At 34.8% G+C, this 24,199-nt stretch overlaps 3 protein-coding genes across 3 annotated transcripts; 1 reads left to right on the top strand and 2 right to left on the bottom strand.

Annotated features, from left to right (window-relative positions):
* The first annotated feature begins 1,998 nt into the window (after positions 1-1,998).
* On the top strand, positions 1,999-4,248 carry LOC123662071 (probable cardiolipin synthase (CMP-forming)). The gene is made up of 5 exons (XM_045596960.1): positions 1,999-2,552; positions 2,624-2,761; positions 2,833-3,048; positions 3,325-3,420; positions 3,930-4,248. Exons 1-5 carry the CDS (start codon positions 2,142-2,144, stop codon positions 4,080-4,082), a joined length of 1,014 nt encoding a protein of 337 aa, XP_045452916.1. The 5' UTR covers positions 1,999-2,141; the 3' UTR covers positions 4,083-4,248.
* LOC123662073 (transforming acidic coiled-coil-containing protein 3-like) lies at positions 4,240-7,306 on the bottom strand. The gene is made up of 2 exons (XM_045596961.1): positions 7,224-7,306; positions 4,240-7,095 (listed from the first exon to the last, which is right to left on the bottom strand). Exon 2 carries the CDS (start codon positions 7,010-7,012, stop codon positions 6,044-6,046), a length of 969 nt encoding a protein of 322 aa, XP_045452917.1. The 5' UTR covers positions 7,013-7,095; positions 7,224-7,306; the 3' UTR covers positions 4,240-6,043.
* A 2,924-nt stretch (positions 7,307-10,230) lies between these two features.
* Positions 10,231-24,001, bottom strand: LOC123662312 (complex I intermediate-associated protein 30, mitochondrial). Its single transcript, XM_045597170.1, has 5 exons — positions 23,577-24,001; positions 11,698-11,915; positions 10,975-11,160; positions 10,444-10,588; positions 10,231-10,376 (listed from the first exon to the last, which is right to left on the bottom strand). Exons 1-5 carry the CDS (start codon positions 23,869-23,871, stop codon positions 10,297-10,299), a joined length of 924 nt encoding a protein of 307 aa, XP_045453126.1. The 5' UTR covers positions 23,872-24,001; the 3' UTR covers positions 10,231-10,296.
* Between the last annotated feature and the right edge of the window lie 198 nt (positions 24,002-24,199).

Here is a 24,199-nt window from a genome sequence, read left to right as displayed (position 1 = left end):
TTATTGACGTTGTTGCATGACGTTACAAAACGTATTAGCGGGTAGGGAACTATTTTTATTAACACTGTTGCACGACGTCACGAAACGTATTAAAATAATCGAGATTATGCTAACAATATATATATATATATATATATATATATATATATATATATATATATATATATATATATATAACATAAAACTGAATACTAAAACAAGACACATGAACAATCAAATGAGTCACATAGTTCATTAGTATAAAATAGAAATTATTAATTGTTTATTTATGTCATTTCTCGATTACAAATATTTCGGAGGAGTTCAATGTTTAACATCATGACACGAGAATTTTATATATTATTATTATGACTAGCTGACCTTGCAAACGTTTCTTTGCCATATATGTTATTAACCCTGATCCAGACGAGTCTTGGTCACATTCATGCTCCATCACACATTCAACCATTCGAGAGGAAAGAATCACACCAACTCCCTGACAGCCTCGGCTGGTTTCGGGGACTCCCGACCAGTATGTCGTGTAGGGACCATGTACTGTGGTGTCACATCCCTTCCTCTTAGTTTCATTCACGCATAGAACATCTATACATCGTTCATCCATCATCTGACACACTTCATCTACCTTACCATCCATTCCTCCTCTTACATTCAACGTAGCGAAGCGGCTCTCCGTGGGCCACTTTTCGCCTCCGCGAAAAACGAGACGTGATGGGTGGCGAACCACATCGCCGCCATTTTGGTTACTTTAATTGTTTTTGACCATTGCGTTCCCACTAATAGCAAGGAAAAGGTTTGTCCACCCCAGCAAAGCCCCGCATGCCAGGGCTGGCCGTATTCTGGGTCGCCCGGTTCCAGGGCAGAGTGCACTCTAATGACTAGGCTTGCCCCTAGTCACGCATCCATCCGTGCGGCAGACTTTGGATTGGCGGAGAGGGTAGGAATAGGGAAAGGGAAGGATAGGTGATGTGAAAAGGAAGATTGGTAAGTTGGTGTGGGGAATAGGAAATGTAGGATATTACGGCTCAGAGGGTAAGGCTCTAAAATAAGCAATGATCAGATAAAATGTTTTTAGTAGATGGTAAAGGCAACCCAAAACTTTTCAAATGACTGATAGACACATAAAAAAAGACCAACAGATGATAAATTTTCAAGAAAATCGTATATAAACCCTAATTGATGGTTAAAAATAAAACACTTTCGATTTATGAGATCAGTGTTTTCTTTCATATTTTGAATCACGCGGACGAAGTCACAGGTAATAGCTAGTAGAATGATATTCTTGGCTAACAAAAAAAACTTATAATTAATTATCCAATCTATACATATAATAAAATGGTAGGAAAGTCAAAACTGTACATTGAATATTTTTTTTAAAGAATACTTGGGGTGTGATCTACAATCGATACTGAAGCCAAAAATATAGTTTTTAGAATTTTTGTCTGTTTGTCTGTATGTATGTCCGGGATAAACTCAAAAAGTACTGCATGGATTTACTTCAAATTTGGCACGAATATTATTAAGAAGTCGGGTCAACATATAGGCTACAAATTATCACGCTATCATCTACGAGGAACGAGCAGTGAACCTTAATTTCTTCAACGCATTCTGTAACAATGCGTAATCTAACGACGCATATTTGAATGTTGTTGTTATTATGTTAATAATAACCATGCTATAAGCTAGCTTCATACTATAAATATCACGCAATATAAGAAACTAGGTCGATAAACATAATTAAATGAATATAAGTAGACAAGACAAGCTTAAAGCAGCGCCATCTATGAGTTTTTTCTGTTGATATGAAATGTAAAGAAGAAACGGGTAAATGAATGTTATTTTAAAAGGTATAATCGTAGGTATTTTTGGTGCTGTTTAGCGTTCATGCAGACGACGTCGCAAGCAACAGCTAGTAATGTAATAAATATTAAAAAGTCCAAATAGCACAAAAAAAAATTGACCAGCGTTATTAAATCTAATTACTGAGCAACAAGCAAATTGTCAATGTCACATATCAACTGTGGCAGTATTCATAGTAAGAGTATTTTGTAAATAAGTGAAAGTTTGAATATTTATAACAATACTGCTTAACAAATAGCCTCTGGATTGAATTCTTATTTTATTATTAATTATTTTATACAAATATGAGGTTTAAAACAATCTGTTTTATAAGACAGATCCATGCGTTGTGTTATAATAACCAAAGCCGACAATTTAGTTCAGTTAGTATGCGAATTTTTTGTAAAAGACGGCAAATATATATAAACCCTATAAAATTTACGTCGTTGATATGTGCATATTCCTCCGATAACAAAAAACATATATTTGAAATAGAAAAGAAAGCTGAAGCATTAAAAGATGCGCTAGAACAGAAAAAAGTACAAATACAAGACACTGAGCAAAGAATACGACAAAAAGGTATAGAAATTGTTCGAGATTTGAAGCACCAAAAGGAAATCACAGGTCAAAAGTTCAAAGTTAAGAAAGAGCACTTAGTTAAGGATATTTTAGAAACTAAAGCGAAAGTTAGGGAAAAATTTGAAGAAGTTGTGGAGGTAGTAAATAAATGTTTTACAATTGTTTTTTAACCTGTATCATACATGGTTAATATTTTATTTTATTTCAGAGAGAAAATGTGTTTACTGTACCTAATGTACTATGCATGGCTAGAATAGTTATGTCTCCTTATTTAGGTTACATCATTTTGCAAGAGAACTACAACTTGGCGTTAGGGTTGTTAGTATTTGCAGGGGTTACTGATCTAGTAAGTAAAATTTCTATTACATATTTCTCCTTCCACAATATTGGAAAGAAAAGTAATATTTATTATTACAGCTAGATGGATGGATAGCTCGCAATTGGAAAGGTCAGTCGTCTAAAATGGGATCATTTTTAGATCCAATGGCTGATAAGGTCCTTATTGCCACCTTGTTCATAAGTCTCACATGGCAAGAGTTGATTCCACTTTCCTTAACTTTGCTGATTGTGGCTCGAGATGCAGCATTAGTGGCAGCAGGTTTTGTTATAAGATATATCAGTTTACCTCCACCAGTAAGTGTAAAACTAAAATTTTTATACATTATTTAACATTTAATTTTATAGCATTTGAAAATATAGTTATAGAAAGTATTGACAGACAAACAAATGTGATATAATAGTGTATTACATTTTTAAAATATTTTTGTACAATTCAGTATGATAAAGGATATACTATGAAAAAAAAAAAATTAGATAAAATATAGTTTACAAATTAAAACAAAATAATAAGATATTCGCTTTATCTTCTTTTTCTTTTTAATAATTTAATGTTTGCTTTTATACTTGCAGAAGACACTTAGTAGGTATTTCGATGTGACTCATGCAACAGCTCAACTAGCACCTACATTTATTAGTAAAATTAATACTGCAATACAACTATTATTGGTAAGGTTCTCTAAATTAATTTAGACAAGTTCAACACATACCTACATAATTATAAAAATTAGGTCCCTTTTATCTACTAGTATGTCTGGGGAGATATCCAGGACTTAGTAATCAATGAGAATCATTAATTGCTACTGCCAAAATGTTATTTTCTAAATTCAAGTCAAAATGCCTTAGTATAGTAATCGTAATTGTTCATCAGTAAATATGTCATTAAATTCATTACATAGTATAAAACAGTCACTTCCCGCTGTCTGTATGCTTAGATCTTCAAAACTACACAACAGATTTTGATGCGGTTTTCTTTAGTAATTAGAGTGATTCCAAAGGAAGGTTTATATAGTAGAGGAACACTGATAGTTTTAGGTGTTTCTAAAGTGATGTCGTAAATAAACACATTTTTTGCACTTACATTGCAAATATTTATTTTATATTTAGTATCAGCATTGCACCTATAAATACCCATACAAATTTTTGTCAGTTCTGATATTTATATTAAAAATTTGCAGGTAGGAACGACCTTAGCTTCACCTGTATTTGGCTATGTGGATCATCCAGCACTGAAAGCTCTATGTGCATTAACGGCAGCCTCTACTGTTGTTTCCGCTCTTAGTTATATATTAAAAAAAGATACATATAAAGTTTTAAGGAAGAAATTATAAAAAAAAAAAATTTAAGTCTTAATAGTCTTACAGTATAATGTCTGTACAGAGTTAGTGATTTTTGAAAAAAAATCCACAATATGAGATATTTATTGTTAAGCCTGCATAATGATAAGTCAAGAAACAATGTAAAAATCGTAAAAATAAAATAACGATGTGTATAAAATAGGGATAGTTTTATTAAATCATTCTATTCACATGAATAAAATGCATGAAATGCACAAAATACTCATATATTATAAAAAAAAATGACAAAAGTACAAAATTATACTTAAGGCTATTTGAAACATAAAATATTTTAATAACGATTTCTAGTCACATCCAAAAACAGCTCCTGATAAAAAAAATTAGGATGGCAGGTTTAATAAACGCAGAGTCTAAAAAATTCGAGTTTTAATAATGTTATAAAAAATAATATGTGGAATGTTGACCGTTGTTATAAGGAATCCTTTTTATTGTTTGTTAACCAATTGTTAGTTCAAAAATTTTAAGACAAAACATTTAAAAGAATATCATATATAAACTGAATACCATCTCTACATTCTATATACTCATATATATAACACCATGATATTACAAACTGTAATAATTTTGCATCCTCAATAGAACAAACTGATTATAACTAATCATATCTTGGACACTACTGTTACTATACCCATCTAATAGTATTAATTTTACAGATTTCAAGTTATTGTGTAACAAACTATTTTTTCTTACATTGGACTGAATGGATGGTGAGACAATTTTCATAAAGGCACACTCACTGTACAACAACCAAATAGATTTTAATCAATAAACTACTATTCGTTTTACGAAGTGATAATTGTCATTTCATTATACTACTGTAGCTACGTGGAGATTATTGGAATAGGAACAAAATTTTTAGAATATATTCTTCTAATTTAGGCCTATGTGAAAGGACTATGGTGAAGTGTGGATGAGAATGGTAAAACGGCATTAAATCCTATATCTTCTAAATACTGTTAAATATTAATAATAGATTATTTAAGAAATTATTAATCTCTTCAAAGCATCATAATAAAACTGTTTAGAAAATTAGTTTAAGACTAGATCAATTAATCAAGCAAAAAATTTAGAGCCTGGCTTAAGATATTATCAACTTATTACTAAATATACTAAACTTAAAATGATCATAACACAAAAATGTTAATAGTTGAAAAGCTCAAAAAATAACAAACTACACTAACTTATATTACAATTTTATATATAATATAATTTAATCAATCACTTATGGCAGCAAGGATTTTAAAAATATCAATTGTTTTTTTTTTATTTGCAACAAAATCAAAGCTAAGTAACAAGACATAAAATGTTACAATGAATATTTATATCCCTTTATATTTGACAAAAGGACAAAACAACTTTATAATTCCAAAACCAGCTGTTATTTGCACCATTAGCAGGCATTCATAGCCAACATTCTTAAAAAAAATCTTTGGCTGATATGCAATATATTGTTACATATATGCAAAAAAACAATCACTATTTTTATAGATTATTAATAACATTTTTTCAAAAATAATTTGAGAATATGTTGAGCAAGCAGTAAGAGGGCTAGATGAATTTTGCGAAGCACCATGAAATAAATCTTCAAGTACAAAAAGATAAACACAATTCACAAAGTATACAAAATAATAATGTCATAACGTAAAAACTTTAAGTCTAGGTGATATTTTAAATAATTGTACAATAATATAACTGACACTTGATTGCACATACAATTATAAAATATACAATAAATATGTATAATTGTATAGGTATACCATGTAATTTTATATGAAATGGTAACAACACTCACTTGCTTTTAAGTATTTTGTTACAATAATATATTATGTATAGTGAATGATTATTAGTGTACTTTAATGCATGGTTTTACAATCTACATGTTAGTTGATTAAATGAAAATGATATAAAGTAAGTCAATGGTAGTTGAAGACACATTAACCTACTTTGTTTATTAACTCATCACATATGGCTGTGAGTTCTTCATTATCTTTAATTTTCTGAGCCAAAGACTCTTGTAAGGAAGAAGCGTGCACTTCACTCTTTTTAAGCATGGCATTAAGTTTTAAAATCTCAGCTTGATGAGCTTTCTTAACAGAATCTAATTCTGCATTAGCCTTATTCAACTGCTGCATTGCATGTTGTCGTAATGTTTCATATCTCGCTTCCAATTTCTGTATTGCATCATTATTTTCTTCAACGGTTCTTTTTAAAGTCTCTTCATTACTCTTGTATCCTTGTATAATTACTTTACACCTCTCATACTTAGTATGGACATCATTAAATGCATGTTCCATTGAAGCCAGATGAGCTGCAGCTTCATCACGTTCTCGCAAGAGAGTTGCTCTCTCTTCAGTCCATCTTTTAGCTTCAGTTTCTCTTTCTCCTATAAGTGATGATATTGTACGCTCGTACTCTTCCATGACTACACTCATTTGTTTATTATTTCTAACTTTTTCTGCAACACGTTGAGAAAGTGCTTTCTCTTTTTCAGCATATTCTTCATTCTGCTCTGATAATTTTTTAATTTTTGTTTCACACTCCTCTAGACGCTCACGTAGATCTCTATTAAGATCGCGCAAGGTTTGAGCTTCTTCTTCTTGGGCTGTGAGCATTTCTTTAACAGCTCGAAGCTGTTCCAATGTGTGTGGATCCATATCTGACTGTCTAGTTATAACTGGAGGTGGAGGTGGGACGTTAGCACCCAAGTTCAAAAGTCTATCAATAGTAGCAATAGCTGGTGAAACTGTATTAGACTTCACGGGTGTAACTTTTGCTGCAGCGAGCTGACTCCGGTTCACGGCGGGAGTGACTACTTGAGTAGGTTTCTCCGTATGACCACTGTTACTTGGTTGCACAGATAATTGTTGCATTGAGTTTACAATATTTTGCTCTGTACCTGACATGGTACTTCACAAAATCAGCACTAAATACTTAATTGCACTCTATATTTATCTATAAATTTCGATTTCTTTCTTCTGACATTCTCCTAAAACCATATAAAGCATTACGTTACCAAGGACAATGACATGGCTAATAATAACAAATAAACCAATAATGATCACTGATATCTAAACAATATGTACGTAAAACAATATTAATTTTAATTAATCTTACCTATTCTTTAGAACTGAAATAAAATTACAAAATCAGTGTAAACATCCCACGCACAGAATTAAAAAATTACAATATCAATGCGACATTTGATAGATCATTTAACCTATTGAATGTTATCAGAAAGCACTAATATACAAAAGTTGTCACAATACCTCACTTATAAAAGAGGGTTTAACAAATTTTTTACTTTATTTGGTAATTACGATTTTTTGCTAAATGATCGACGGATGGATGACATCAGAATTCAGAATATTTCACAGATAATCTAAGTTTATTATTGGGTTAACAGATTATGTAATACAATGATTAAAATATAAGAGGTAAATAAAAATAATTGTGTTTGCTCGCAAACGAAAAAAAAACCGACTTCAATTACATCGACGAGTAATACAACGTAGATCGACGAGAAAATAGTCAAGTGACAACGCATTATCAAAGATTAGGGTAAGGTGGGGTACAGTGTTACACGGGGTACAATGTTACAATGCACATATCTCCGTCCCTGTCCTTTACTTTTATGATGCTGGTATAGACGTTTGTCAAGCTCACAAGCAGCCATCTTTAAACAATTGTCATCGCGGCAGTTTGTACCGTATTTAAAAAATAATAAACAAAAAAGGTTTTTATGTGATAAAACGACGAAAAAATAATTTCAAAGTTTTTAATTTCTTTCCTGAGGTATTGTATTTAGGTAAGTGACGGTAATTTTCTTTTATTTAATGTATATTTAGCTAAAAATTACTTGTAAGTAGTTTGTTGTAAACATAAACTAAAATACGCTACGAATTTTTTTTTATTTGGTTTACCTCTCTGGGGCACTGTGTTACTGGGCACTGTGTGACACTGTACCAATTAACATTTTTATACTATTTCAAAGTATTAAAAGAAAATGGTGCGAAATCGTAAGAGGAAGTCGGATTACGGTCTTCATAGTGAAAAAGATATGGCAGAAGCGATTATGATGGTTGAAAGTGGCGTGAGACTTCGAAAGTGGCGTGAGTCTTCGAAAAGCAGCAAATGCAAAGCATGTCAGACAGATGTCTATAAGTTCCCAAAGGATATTTTAAAGAAATTTAATATTTGTTAGAACTTTTTCTTTTATTGTTAGTTTTTCTGTTACTTTTTTAAATGTTGTAACATTGAGCCCCTGACCCTGTAACAGACTACCCCAGATACGGGGCTAAATGTTACAATCGACTGATTTAATTAATGTGCAATTTAAATTAAGTAGTTGCTAATAATGTTAATGTTTGAGTTATTTTAATTAAAGAGAGATTGTTAAAGTTTATTTCCTTGCCAAAAATATGCTGATTAATACAATATTTTTGACACTATATTCTAGTTTATTTTTTTTTGTAACACTGTACCCCACCTTACCCTACTCAAAAAGTAGTTATCAGATCTCGATGAAATTTAAATGTGACCACATGATAAACATCGGCTTTCGATTAAATTAAAAATCATTAAAATCGGTACACCTAATAAAAAGTTATTGCGGATTTTCAAGAAGTTCCCTCGATTTCTCTGGGATCCCATCATCAGATCCTGGTTTCCTTATCATGGTACTAAACTAGGGATATCTTCTTTCCAACAAAAAAAGAATTATCAGAATCGGTACAACTAGTAAAAAGTTATTGCGGATTTTCAAGAGTTTCCCTCGATTTCTCTAGGATCCCATCATCAGATCCTGGTTTCCTTATCATGGTACTAAACTTGGGATATCTCCTTTCTAACAAAAAAAGAATTATCAAAATCGGTACATCCAGTAGAAAGTTACGTGGTATAATACAACGTAGGTCGACGAAAAAAGCGTCAAGTAAAAACGCATTATTAGATATAGCTCGAAAAGTAGTTGTTAGATCTCAAATAAATTTAAATGGGACCAATTGGCACACACCACCTTTCGATTAAAGGAAAATTTATCGAAATCGCTTCACCCAGTCAAAGTTCTGATGTAACATACATTTAAAAAATACAGTCGAATTGAGAACCTCCTCCTTTTTTGGAAGTCGGTTAATAAGATTTAATAGGGGTTAAAGTTTAATTAAGATTTCTAAAGATAATATCTTATATACACAAAAATATTAAATCGATATAAGCCATAACTGTAAAAGAAAAAAGAATGTAATTAAAATAGTAATAACACATATCTATAAAATACACACACGATCGTCTGTTCCTAAGGTAAGTCTTAATGCTCTAGGTAACAGTCGACTGTTATTTATATATATAAATATAATTTTGATAAATATAGATAGAAATGATACATATACACCCACATAAATACAAATTACAACCAGATTCAGGTGGCAACGAACCCTCAACCCGTTGAACAGAAAGCGTGGTCACTACAAACTGCGCCAACTGGCTAGTCAGAACTTATAAGTAGATTAACTGTTTAATTGTATAAAATACTAGCGACCCGCCCTGGCTTCGCACAGTTGCAAAAACTATCAGTGAGAGTTTGTAATATTTAAATACCACTTTTTACTAAATTTATATGTAGGTATGTATACATGGTACATATAACAAAATAACATTTTTTATAATCGGCTAATTTCTGAAACGGCTGGACTGATTTTGACGGGACTTCCACTGGCAGTTAGCTTAGGCTACTTTTATTTTAGTTTTTTATTTTATTTTATTACTCTGCGAACTAAACAATAACTATTTTGTTAAATTCTCCGGGGACGAAGTCAAGGGCACAGTTAGTCATACATATAATCCTTCCTCTTCCACTCTATTTACTAAAGAAAACTGCATCAAAATCCGTTGTTTAGAACTAAGCATACAGACCGCGGGAAGCGACTTTGTTGTATATTATGTAATGATATATAGACCTTATAGTTGGGAACATTTGATAAAATAACGGTAAAATTATATTTATAGTTGAATAAAATATTTAACGATTATTCATTCATTTTCATAGGCATAATATTATGGCATAATGGAAAGCATTATGCATTTTTGCAAAAATGGAAAGGGTCAAAAAATAAAAAAAAATCTCTTAAATATTACACTAAATGTAATTTGTTATTATAAATTAGTTTAACAGATATTACACTTTATTTTTCTATACCCCAACTATATATCTATCTGTCTTGTACATTTCATAAGCAAAATCTTCGTCATGTGTTGGATCATATTCTAGACCTAAAAATAAAATTCAAATTATATACGAGTCAGTATAAAAATGTAGTAATACAAGTAAAATATTTACCAATATATTCTATTTCAAGATTGAAGACACCGTTGATCTTGTCTCCACAAGATATACCAAAATGAGTCACTTTGTCTAATCGCATTCTCGTTTGTTTATCTTGTATTCTACCTTTTGATCCTAAAATGAATTTAGAAAACGGAATCTGAAAATGATTATTCAAATGCATTAAAGTGAAATATACATGTGGCTTTACAAAATTCAGTATCATATTTTTGGCTCGTAGACCCAGATTTGATTGCAGTAAGATAAGTTAAAAAAAATGTTTAAGCAATGGAATGGAATAGAACACAAACATAATACACGTGATCTTTGGGTATTTAGTCTAAAACCTCACCGCCAATTACCAAGTTATGATTATGGACGACTCCTATGTACTGTAATAAGTTTCTGTCCCTAAGTAAAGAAAAAGAAATTAATACCTACCAATTGTTTGACCTTTTTTATTTAATAACATCAAACAAGTTTTGTGTGTTTTTTAATCTTTGTAAATTATTCTGCCTAGATGATAGCAATTATTAAATGGCTTACCTTAGCAATTTGCCAGTAAGGCCCTCCTCTAGTGTATAAAGCATAATGGTAAATATCGTTCCACGTGATATCGTAATAACCCTCGCAAGAGATATTTAATAAATACGATCTTCCATCGCCTCTTACTTTCAGGACGATAGTGTTATATAAATTCCAATTATAGGTGGCTTCCCTTTTAAATGATTTCTGCAAAAAATGTGCAACGCTCAATATTGAATTGTTAAACAATAAACATAGGCTCTTTCTATTTAAATTATATTTGTTAAGTGTTCGTAAAAACGACCAATCTCTACTATTTTTTGTTAGAAAGTCTGTTTAATTGATGTGCTGATGAGCCTTTAAATCATAATGATTGAACTTTTGGTTTGAGAGCTGTATGCAATTAGATAGAGGTCACCCTGGATATTTAATCTACCGGTCCAATGATCGACAGTCAACCTGGGTAATATTACACTCACAAAAATAATAATAATCGGTGAGTACGAACTGTACCTACGTATTTTACTATAGTTTTATAATTTTTACATTCAATCTTTCACATCGAGAGAGAACAAGATGCAAACCGTATTTATTTCGTCCCCCTGCCTCCTTTTCATCTATACTTTCTACTATTGAATAAACTAAAACATAAGATGAAGACGTGATCACTCAATATCGGATGTGTTCCTGTCTTTTCACTTCGTTTCGATTATTATAAAAAACTAAAAATTTTGATAAACTGACCCTTATTCTTTTGGAGCGAAAAGCGCAGTAGCCAGCTTTTTTAACTCGACCATCTTTTGGCACCCTCGTGTCAAGGTATCCATGAAATAGAGCTCTACCTGCTGGACTCATGTCGAAACCACAAGAACTGTATCCCTCATTGTGGTCACTATCACAAGTTGTAACGAAGTTGTTTAAGACACTAGGCTCGTTAAAACACCATATGAGATCTGTTTCGCCTAAAAAAACACAATAGATTAAAATGAAGGTATAATTTAATCTAAAATTTATAAATTTGTATAACAGCAGTTACCTAAAACACAGGCATTAATTTGCCTAACATTTGAAGAATAGGAGTGTCTGTTTGTAATGTTAAAATAACCGCTTTTTACTAAATACTTAAAATATTTTTTTCAATTTATGTCTGTCTGTCTGTCTATTTACTCAGGCTAATGTCTGAAACAGCTGAAACGATTTTGACGCGACTCTCACTGGCAGATAGCTGATGTAATAAGGAGTAATCTAAGCTACTTATGTAAGTAAATAACAGAACTAAATAAATTATAAATAGATAAATATTAATAATAACTATATATAAATAAATAATAGCTCTTTATCTATGAAACTGCTCTTTTTGATGAAATGAGTTAACGCACTTTTTTCTCTATATATTTTTTAATTTTTATTATTCAAAGTACCCATGGAATCAATACATTTTTGCTAACGTAGTGTAGTAAATTATTGAAACCCTTTTTTGAAAAACTCTGGTGGACGGTAGGCAACAAACTCTTCAAAGGCATGGCCTCAAAGGCAAGGCAGTTACCATCACTTTCTTAGTCATTTTTCGTTTAGGCTATGTTTAGGAACTGAACCAGGATCTAACCAACTAGCTGAACGCTTGAGATTGTCGAAGAGAATCCATTTTTCATCACAAGTAATAATGCTATTCAATATGCCTTCGTTTGTGTATCTGTTGAGCAGTGCATGGCACGTCTCGATGCGTATTTCGCGCTGGCGTTCATTCAATTCGTGAGGCACCCATTTATCGAGCTTCTTTACCTTGCCAATTAGCGCAAATGGACCAATATCGTTTTAGTGCTAACTTCGAAAGCTGCTGCTAGTTCAGCTATAGTTAGAGAATCATCAGCCTCCACAATCGCCTTTAATTCGTCTTTGTCGACCAACACTTTCGGCCGACCACGTGGTTCATTTCTTAGGTCAAAATTTCCGGAACAAAAATGAGTAAGCCAATAACGGTTGGTACGATCGTTAGTAGTGTTCGCACCGTAAACGTCGTTGAAGTTGCGTGCCGCTTCTGCCGCTTTGCTACCACGACGGAACTCATATTCCATAATCACTCGAAATTTTAACATATTCATGATGACAAAAAACTTCCAAATGCGATGTAAACAGAGTGCCTAGTGCGAGTTTTGTTTAATCCGTCTCGCAATAACGGGCGTAAACTTTAACTTCATTTTGTATGGGAAATTCGGGATTTCAACCTTGTTCTCGCGTTTACCGCTAGATGACTCTGTATCGATTGTATCGTATACTATTCTTTATCGTCTAGGCGGCACTGTTTAAATTCCTATACAAAATAACTTTCACGTATAAACGCGTTTCTGTCATGATTCTGTGAATAAAACTCGCACTAGGCACTCAGAATACTAACCATTAATTATATGAGTAATTGTAAAAATAATTTGAAATTCGAGTTCTTGGCGATTTTTTTTTAGTTTTAAAATAGCCAGTACGACGAAACGGCAATGTCATAGGTAAAGACCTAAAGGCGGATTTATATTTGACTGACGTGTCGTGTCGTGTCACATCAGAACAGAATCGGTTACATACATTTTATATGACAACGTTTACATTTATGTGTTGTGTCATGTCGTGATAGCTTCTGATGTGTCGCATCAGAACCGATCTCGATTATGGTTAGATAAGCGGGTTGCGGGGGTGCTGAAAAGGCGCCATCACGACACGTCAGATTAATGTGAACAGTGTTGTGTTATGACGCATCAGCGTCGCTTGTTTATTTACGTAAATTGTAAAATAATAGTTTATTTGGCACGTAAAAATGGATGACTTAATTGAAATTGTACGACAATATAATGTTATTTATAATATAAAACAAAAACAATATAATTGTGGCGACATCTATCGCGCAACATACTAACTACGTAATTAGAGAAAACTGACGTATGCTACATCGCGCTACCAGAGTTTTCAAAGTGATTGAGTATATATACAAGAACCCGACAACAACCGTCGGGGCGTTAGCCCGCCAGACACAACACCCGTCTGGTTGGGGAGGATCCTCCCTTTTCCTCACGCTACTAAATAATATATTTATCTATTGATTGGATGAATCCAAAATCTCATTCTCTTTCTTTCTTTTTAAAAAAAAGCGTAGAGTAGCGAGCATTAAAAATTGAATATCTTTTTCAACATCTGAATCAGAATCCGATGACTCATAGAAGAACATTTCAAACGTCTGACCTTTTCTAGAGCTGCGGCTGTATTGATTCAAAATGTCGTTCTGATGCGTCAAAACACGACATAATAATGTAAACGCTAGCCATCATGTCATGGCACGACACGACAGTCAAATATAAATCCACCTTCATATATTAGAAAAAAAAAACCCTTACGAAAGCCAATCCCAAGCGAACTCCGCCTCTTTAATATAGAACGTATTGAAGAGGCCAAAGATCGGAACAAAGGCTCGAAAGTCTTCGCACGAGAACTGTCTATTGGACAAAGCTAATTAGCACAGCTGAGAACCGATAATGGCAGCGTCATCTCGTCAAAGCCTGAAATCCTGAGGGACATCGAGAGCTTCTACGGCCAGCTATACACCACACAGAAACCCGCCAACTTCAAGGCAAACGACCCCAGACTGCCCCAGAGCCAAACTAACAAGACACAAAACCGAAGATATCCCAGACGTCAGCCTGTACGAGATTAGTAATGCTCTCAAACAACATAAAAACAACAAGGCGCCGGGTGATGGCAGAATCACAACTGAGCTTTTGAGTGTGGGTGGTAAGCTAAGTACTCAAGGTCCTTCAAAGGCTCTTCAATTCCGTCATCCTCGAGGGCAAAGTGCCAACTGCATGGAGTAGAAGCGAAGTGGCGCTGTTCTTCCAATAGGGTGATAAAACCGTACTAAAAAACTATATATATATAAACAGTGTGGCTACGGTACTAAAGAATATAGCCACCCCTTCTCTTCCCGTGGGTGTCGTAAGAGGCGACTAAGGGTTAACACAGTTCCGCTACCACCTTGGAACTTAAAAAGTCGACCGGTGGCGGCATAACCATCCAACTGCTTTGAAATACACAGGCCGAAGACGGGCAGCAGCGTCTTCGGTGCGACAAAGCCAGCCCTGCGGTCACCAACCCGTTTCATGTTATTTTTGGCGTAAACTTGTGGAGGCCTATGTCCAGCAGTGGACTGTATAGGCTGTAATGATGACAAAACTATAGGCCCATCTCGCTTCTAAGCCATATCTACAAGCTTTTTTTGAGTCATTTCGAACCGTGTCGCACGCAGTTTTGACGACTTCCAGTCTCTCGAACAAGCCGGGTTCCGTAAGGACTTTAATACCATAGACCACATACACACGCTGCGGCAGGTTATAGAGAACCCAGGAAGTTGACGGATCTTCTACTGGGCGCGTCCCCTAGGTGGCGGATGGGGGAATGCCACTCACAGGGGTCTTAGGTCCTGGACCTCTGTGGACAAAAAACCGGCGGACGGACGGGGCGGGTGGTACGGTCGCCCGCCCTGTGGTGCTGGGGCGCAGTGTGCTGGCCGGGTTGTACTGGCTCCCTGGAGCTTGCTCGGTTGCTGGTGTAATCCAGCAGACCAGTTGCGTGAGGGCTAGGCTGTGCTGGCTCCCTGAAGCTTTTAGCTCGGTTGTCGGTGCAGTCCGGCGGACCCGTGGGGAAGTTGTCGGGTCGTGGGGTATTGGAGGGGGGACGCTCCTGGATATGTTTCCCCACTCTGCAGACGGTAGACTGGTCTGATTGAGCTTCTCTTACGTGGGGTGGCCGGCTGGAGGGTCGGGGGACCTTCGGCTGGCTTGAGGCCCCATGCGTAGTCGGGACGTCGGGGCGTGGTCTTGTGGGTGCCGCCCCGCTCTGGGTGTCGGGGCCCGGATGTTTTCATTAGGGCCGGCTGCCGTGGTGTGGTGATGGATGTTAGCGCGACTCCATCTCGCCAACTTAAGCGGAGGTCTGCTCACACGTGGATGGTTTTTATTCAGTAAGAGTCTGACTCCCCTCCGGTGCCCCCTCGCCGGAGGGTGTCCATGAGGATTTTACCCACATTAAAACAAAAGGTTATAGAGAAGACCGAGGAGTAAAACTTGCCATTTTGCTTAGCGTTTGTGGACTATGGAGAAGGCCTTTGATTCGATTGAGACATAGGCTGTGCCGCAGGCTCTCCAGAGGTGCCAAGTGGACTTCAGGTACGCCGAGGTGCTGAAGTACTTTTACGGCCGAACCCAATATTCAATCTATCTCTGGTTATGTCCTACTAGAGACAGAAATATCTATCTATCATTCATTTTACTGACCCAATAAACTTGTCGACGATAGGCAATCTTATCCTTCAAAGCTGTCTATCGACGAGAGGGAGGATAGCTTACTAGAGATAACAGTTCGTATGAAAATGACAGTGTAAGCGTCCCAATAATAATAGAGTTCTATCTGTCAGTAACGTTGGTTATCTTTAGTAACAACAATATCCGATCTGTAGTTTTCGGGGGATAACTAAGATTTATTAATTGAAAAAGTATTTTCTTTGTTTAAAATAAAATTAATTTCGAGTGAAAAATAATGGCAGACTCAAGTTCAAGTAGCAGTTCAAGTGATATTGCTCTTTTGCAACAATTAATTGAATAAAAATAATATGTTTCTTGTGAAATAATACTTACTTTACTCATCTTGTGAATAAAACAAACAATTTGGTGAATGATTGTACCTATAATTTGCAATGATTGTATAATTTGAATTTTGATTTGTAAAAAAATTATACAAATTCAAACGAAACAACGATTCAATAAAGCGTAATGGCGTCGTAGCGTCTTTTCGTGTCGTGTTAAAACGTTCCGTTAATAGATTTACCGTGCATTCCATATTAAAATAATATCATTTATTATAAATTAAAAAGTCTGTGTAAAAATTAATTTGTCCATATTTTTATAAAACAAGATTACTTTAATATGAATAAAATTTGTATGACAAATTTAAATACTACAAAACATCTGTGTAACATAACTGAGGCCGTCTGTGACGCTGCGTATACTGGAATGTAAGGAAGAGCTCAGGTAGCCGGTCTATCTACAGCTAACTGGAGATAGTAGTCCCCTATGCGAATTATTGGGACAACTACAAAGGATAGATAGTTAGTTATTAGCAGTCGATGATAACTACCTATCTCTATCTTTAGATTGAATATTGGGTTCGGCCGTTACTCTAACACAATGTCGGTCCAATTACAGGACCAGAGCTCGAAGCCAATACCACTTCAGCGAGGCGTGAGGCAAGGGGATGTTATATCCCCAAAGCTGTTTACCACCGCATTGGAGGACGTTTTCAAGCTTCTGGACTGGAAAGGATTCGGCATCAACATCAATGCGAGTACCTTACCCACCTCCGTTTTGCCGATGACGTAGTCCTTATGGCTGATACCTTGGAAGACCTGAGCACAATACTCGATTTGCAACAGTGTTTCCCAAAGAATGGGTCTTAAGCTGATCATGGACAAGACGAAAATTATGTCGAACGTCGTCCACCATTACATATACCTAGGACAGTCAATACAGATAGGTAAGTCCAACTTTAAGAACGAGATCTCTCGCAAAATCCAACTCGGATGGGCAGCATTCGGGGAACTACGGAAAATCTTCGCGTCCTATATCCCGCCGTGTCTGAAGACGAGTCTTCAACCAGTGTGTGTTACCAGTCATGATATATCGATCCGAAACGAGGTCGCTAAATATACGCTTCAGCCTGTACTATCCCACAACTGGGCATAGGCCTCTTGCCCCATGTAGAAGAAGGAACGCTAAATATGGGCCTCATAAGAAAGCTCAAAGCCGCTCAGCGGGCGATGGAGAGGGCAATGATATTTCCCTACGTGATTGTCAGAATAGAGGAGATCCGTAGGAGAACCAAGGCAACCGGCATGGCTCGAAGGATCGCACAGCTGAAGTGGCAATGAGCAAGGCACATAGCTTGAAGAACCGATAGCCGATGGGGCGGAAAGGTTCTCGAGTGGCGACCGCGTACCGGGCGCCGCAGCGTTGGCAGGCTCTCACGAGGTAGACCGATGAAACTGGTCAGGGTCGCGGGAAGCCGCTGGATGCGTGCTGCGCAGGATCGATCGTCGTGGAAAACAATTAGGGGAGGCTTATGCCCAGCAGTGGGCGTCTCTGAGCTGTTATGATGATGATAAATAAGTGATACAAAAATTATTATTTTTTATTTACTGAAACCTTTTATTTACTTTCACTACGTACACTATGCAATAAATCTATTTTAATTTACTTATTAAAATCTATAATATGCCTTTGCATGTGTGTACCTATCAGTTTTGATAATATACATATATTTTGATATGATATATAAATATAAGTAAAGATTTGATTATCCAACTTAAATAATGTAAAAGTTATTTTGAACTATTTATAATCGATATCAAAAGGTTCTCAATGAGGAATCTGTATAATTACAATGTTTCTTAATATCTTATCTCAAGAGTATCAGTCTTAACTATTGTCTCATTATCAAATATTGTGCAAATATGTTAAAATTATTTTTTTCGATTTGTCTATGCGGTTGGTTCTATCGGCCTTGAGTTAAGTGGGGTGGCTGGGTAAGGAGATCGAGCTGTGAAAGAAAAAAGGGGAGCCCTTTAAGAGGGCTCAGGATGTCCGTTCGTCCTATGGGTGTCTCCTAGCAAGATCGCAGCTCAGCTTAGAGCGAAGTCAATGTGAAAATTAAAACAATTTTCTTTCATAATATAACTTTATGTCACAATAATAGTTACCAATTTAAATGTCATTAAAGAGCTACTAGTACAAATTAATAAATTTAAATAAAAACATTTTCTTGACAAAACATGAGATTCAGTAAGACAAAATATTTATACAATGAACAAATCCAATAAAACCATTATTTTAAAATATTTAAAAAGCACCACAAAAATATTTTAATAAAGTCAAGACTTAGATTTTTTTTTTGTCATTACTATTAACAGTCTTAATCTGGATGAATAAATAAAGCTTACAATATCAGATATAGCAATATTTATCCTCATTAAAAATAATATTAAATGTATGTAAATGGCATGTAAAAAGCACTCAATAGAGTATATTTATTAAGCTTTTCGTTGGGAACAGTAGTATATTAAAAAACAGAGATTACGACAGTTAAAGAACTAAGGATCTCTAGCGAACTTCATTGATAAGTTGGTCACAAATTCTCGTCAATTCCTCGTTGTCCCTTGTCTTTTGAGTCAAAGATTCTTGTAGTGACGATATCATAATTTCATGTTTTTTAATTATAGCATTTAATTTTGTTATTTCTACATTATGAGCTTTTTTAATATTTTCTATTGTTTCATTTGCTTTATCTAAATTATCACCCGTGACTTTCTTAAGATTGTTATATAGTAATTCATATTTCTCCAGGCCGGCTTCATACTCAACTATCTTTAAATTAAGTACTCTTTCTCTCTCCTTTGCTTCCAGAACAATACTCTTGCACTTTTCATATTTAGCTAACAGATCATTGAAAGAACTTTCCATATTTGAAAGGTGATTCAGTGCTTGATCTCTGTCTAATGTTAGTTTATCTAACTTCTCCTGAGTTTGTATTTTATCTTTCTGTTGCTCACCAATAATTGATGAAATTGTTTTTTCATATTCCTCCATTACAATACACATTTGTTTATTACTCAAAGTTTTGTCATGAATTTGCTGAATCAGTTTACTTTCTTTTTCTAGCAAAGCATCTTTCTCATTACTTAACTGCTTTATTTTGTTTTCTAACTCTTCTTTTGTTCGGGAAAACTTATGTTGAGCATCTTGTAATGATGATTTTAATTCTCTGTTCTCTTGTCTTAAAGTTAAGACTTCTTGATCTTGATTTTGTAAAATAATTCTTAAAGATTGGAGGCGATCAACTTCTTGTCCCCCGTGCTGTGGACGTCGTGGACTTCTCGGGGCAGCGGTAGGTGGAGTGTTTCCAGCAATGTTTATAAGCCTGTCTGTTACAACTTGACTGGGCGTGAGGATAGCAGAGATACTACGTACGAGAGCAGGAGTAGGTTTTGACTGTATTGTGCTAGGTTTTGGGAGGTCATTACTCACTACAGGTGGAACAACTTGAGTTGGTTTATCTTTTCCATTCTTGGATATCATTGAACCTGTTGACAGTGTCCTATTCAGAACAGGACCGTTTTCTGTTAGCACCGATGTTACGCTGCTGGTTTCATAGCCACCATCACATTCAGAAGAATCGGCATATGAAATCGGAGCAGGTGTTTGTGACATCTGTTTGGCATAAAGAGGATCAAATTTCACAAATAGACTTTCTTTTCCTCTATCTATTAAGGTTTGATTTTTGTTTGACTCCGCACACTTTACGAGATAATCCAAGCCATTGGCATCCATGAACATATCATCACAGGTCGGTACTTCTTGCATGGTGATATCGCATATACTATCAAACTCGTTTCCTGTGAGAAAATCGCTTGTAACGTTAGTCTCATCGGCAACCTCCTGTGTATTCTTGGGAGACAAGGTCATGAGATCGGCCACAGACGACGCAGGTGTTATAAAACTTTCATCAGAAGGAATGGTACTCACTCGTGAAGACATCGCACTTTCAGTTGGTCTTGCACTGTTTTTAATTTCACGACTTAGACAATTATAATATTGACTATTTATGTTATTTACGCCACTCTTATCATTTTTAAAGTACGACGAGCTTAGAGCAAGTATATTGTTAAGCATTCGTTTATGGTTCCGTGGTCCGTTCTTATTTTAAAATAATTTCTCAATGAGTTAATGCAACACAAAAACGTTCAAGTTTTCAGTTATCAAACTTTACAAACACATTTAAGTTACAAAGAAAATATTAAGACGTCAAGACAATAGCGACCAAGTTTACAGCCGTTTAACAATGAAAATAACGGAAAGTTTGAAAATGACGTACAGATCATCATAATTTTTTCTTAAGCAAATGTCAGCTGTGACATGTTATATGTCAAATTTAAAATTGAAAGAAATTTTACCAAAAGTTTATGTTGTGTTGTTTTAGGTTTTTAGGTTCATAGTTTGATCTATACTACCTACTATTTTGGCAGTCTTCAAAATTCTACGGAGGTTGTTACCTCTAATTCACAGACCAATCTCCGTCGTGTCTTGTCTATCTTACGTGAAATTGGCGAAAATCGAAATCATCTGTGCTATTCGGCACTAGTGAAAGCCATTAACTCTACATTCATTCATTCACATTACTTGCTAATGCTATTTTATGTGACTAACAAAAATTTTATATAACTTAAATGAAAATTTATTGAGAAAAACCTTATATATTTTTCTATAATTAAGTGAAGTTGGATAATAATTTCAATACTTTAATTAGTTAACTCATGTTAATTTTCAGATTTTATTTTATTATGTTTTAAATTTTATCAAATTCTCGTGTCACAATGTTAGGGACCAAACTCCTCCGAAACTGTTTAACCGATTCTTATGAAAATTTTTGTACATATTTGGTAGGTTTGAGAATCTGTCTGAAGTATTTGGGGTGGTCCACACCAAAATATTTTTTTAATTTTTATTACTATTTATTTTATTTTATTTTATTATGATTTGAAATTGAAAACTACATACAACCCAAAATTCTCACCCTTTTAATACCAACCCCTATTTTTAATAGCGTTTAGAATTGTGAATTACTACGTGAGAACTCGAAGGGGAGAGGGGAGAGTTAGCAAATACTATAGGTGGTCACTAAAGGGAGCGGGTTAAAAAAAATTAAAAACTGGTCACATAGAAGAACATTCCTTAATCAAGAATAGTTATCTAATTATTAAATTAACAATTGACAATTCTAATATTATAGTCAGCGTTTTTACTTGTCAATATTATAGTTATTTAGACATGGTTTGGTCTACATTCTTAAACAGCGGTAGCTATATATTAACCCATTTAATTTATTTTTCTAAGGTAACTGCATAGTTTTTTGCCGATTCTTCTCTGCAGAACCAGAATGATCAGAATGAAAGCAAAAAAAGAAAGCAGAGTAATTAATTAATTAAAAGAAATATAATTTCAATTTGTAAAATAAAATTTTAAAAGTGCTTTTGAAGCCTACTTGAATATAGTCATTTTGATTTTGGTTTTTTGATTAGGTATTGATTAGGTATAATTAATTTTTTAAAGTATAATATAGTTAGTATATAGTTATTATTAGTATATAGTTAGTATATAGTCTCCTGTCAAAGATTTTCATTGTAATATGAAACTTTGAATAGTTACGAGTCTCTGTAAAGAACTCACTATAGACGGCGCCACGGTTCGCTTAAACCGAAAGTAAAAATCATCATATCAAAAGTTTCGCTCTAGCGAGTATATCGTTCCATAGCTTAATTGGCTAGAGCGTCGACACGGTATGTCGAAGACGCGGGTTCGAATCCCGCTGGAGCGGTCAATTTTTGATATGATATTCAAAAATGTTTATAATATAGTTATAACTTGAAAAAAGGCAATTTGAATAGAGTTTTTATTTTTGTTATTTTCAGTGACACTGTTAATACCTACTTGTTTGAGATATTTTAGCGTTTAACCCATCAGTCTGTAATATCCCTCTGATTGGAATAGGTGCCGTTCCCCATGTAGGAGAAAGATCAGAGCTTAATAAGCCTGCTCCAATGCAGGTTGGCGAATATATTCCCTGCTATGAGTAACAATCACTATCAGGTGTAGATGATAACCACCGGGATTGACGGTTTAACATGCTCTCCAAGGCACAGTTGGGAAACACACAAGGATTGCACGAACACACAGACCACGGCAAACATCTGTATGATCAATACAAATGTTTGTCGTGAATAGTGCTGTGACCGTTGCGCCAATGCGCCGTCTATGAGATATTTTAATTTATATAAACTAAAACAAAGCTTTTTTGCGTACATTATCTATAACTAGCAGAGCCACGTGGTTTCGGCTTTGTTAATTTGAGGTAATAATGTATAAAAATATTATAATTATATTATACGCCGTGTTAGCGCAACAGTTACAGCTATGGATTGTGGCTGTTGCGCTGGCGGTTGCGGGTTCGATCCCCGCCCATGACAAACATTTTTATTGGCCATACAAGTGTTTGCCGTGGTCTGGGTGTTTGTGCAGTCCTTGTGGGTCTCCCCATCGTGCCTCGAGAGCACGTTAAGCCGTCGGTCCCGGTTGTTATCATGTACAACTGATAGCGATAGTTACTCATAGTGGGGAATATATCCGCCAACCCGCATTGGAGCAGCGTGGTGGATTAAGCTCTGATCCTTCTCCTACATGGGGAAAGAGGCCTATGCCCAGTAGTGGGATATTACAGGCTGAAGCGTATAATTATATTATATATTAGAAGGCCTTCTTAGGTCAATGAACTATCCAAAAGAAAAAAAAAATTCCAACTCAAACCAGTAGTTTCCGAGATTAACGCATACAAACAAAGAAATAAACTCTTTAACTCTACAGAATTAGTGGAGATGGTAAAAAGGCTTAATAATATTTTCTAAATTACTGTAATGTATAGGCCAAAATGTATTAGAAAAACAGGTGCAGTTGAGGTTGAATTAAAGCATTATAATTTTAACTTACCAGGTCTTGCAATGAGTAAGGGATCGGCTGCAATAAACTCTTTCATTTCTTGACCCAACATTTTGAATTCACTCTTTAGTTCTCTGAATCCATCTTTTATGAGTTTGATTTTACTTATTTTTTCATTACTATTGTAACCACCCTTTCTATCTCTCTCCCAAAAGAGTTGGCGTTGTGGTATTTTATTTATAATAGTTGAACTTTTTAATAAATTTGATTCAGTGATTTTGCATGTTATCATAGGAAGGTGATATTTCTGAGGGGTATATAGTCTAAGGCATTTAAAAAGTGCCATTTTTATTCGAATCGTCTCATTTAAAGTTAAACGTTAATCCATTTTTCTTATTTTTGTTAATATATTAAGAAAAATAACCTAGCGAAATGTTTACAACATAAATGTCATTAACACCTATCAAATAATCATAATCAATGTCATTTGAGTCAGCTGTAGTCTAGGCCACAGAGTACTATGGTATAAACAGGTCTAGGTTGTAGTGCATCTGATGTTACAGACAGACGATAATATTTTTTTACATCGTAAAATGCAGGTTCATTCAGCACGTTGTAGCGGACCGAAACCGAACTGAGTCTTGGAAAGAATGCTATTGTTCTCTACGATCCAC

The sequence above is a fragment of the Melitaea cinxia genome, chromosome 18 (assembly GCF_905220565.1).
Source record: "Melitaea cinxia chromosome 18, ilMelCinx1.1, whole genome shotgun sequence".
Lineage (NCBI taxonomy): Eukaryota > Metazoa > Arthropoda > Insecta > Lepidoptera > Nymphalidae > Melitaea > Melitaea cinxia.
This window is presented reverse-complemented; position numbering and strand designations above follow the sequence as displayed.

Bases quoted from the DNA above. Each gene is read 5' to 3' on its own strand.
- LOC123662312 (XM_045597170.1), bottom strand. From the start codon at position 23,871: ATGGCACTTTTTAAATGCCTTAGACTATATACCCCTCAGAAATATCAC. The intron at 11,916-23,576 runs GTAAGTTAAAAT...GTGTTTTTTTAG, and splicing joins CTTACTCATTGCAAGACCTG to GCGAAACAGATCTCATATGG. The intron at 11,161-11,697 runs GTCAGTTTATCA...CATTTTTTGCAG, and splicing joins TTCGCTCCAAAAGAATAAGG to AAATCATTTAAAAGGGAAGC.
- LOC123662073 (XM_045596961.1), bottom strand. From the start codon at position 7,012: ATGTCAGGTACAGAGCAAAATATTGTAAACTCAATGCAACAATTATCT.
- LOC123662071 (XM_045596960.1), top strand. From the start codon at position 2,142: ATGAGGTTTAAAACAATCTGTTTTATAAGACAGATCCATGCGTTGTGT. The intron at 2,553-2,623 runs GTAGTAAATAAA...ATTTTATTTCAG, and splicing joins AATTTGAAGAAGTTGTGGAG to AGAGAAAATGTGTTTACTGT. The intron at 3,049-3,324 runs GTAAGTGTAAAA...TTATACTTGCAG, and splicing joins ATATCAGTTTACCTCCACCA to AAGACACTTAGTAGGTATTT.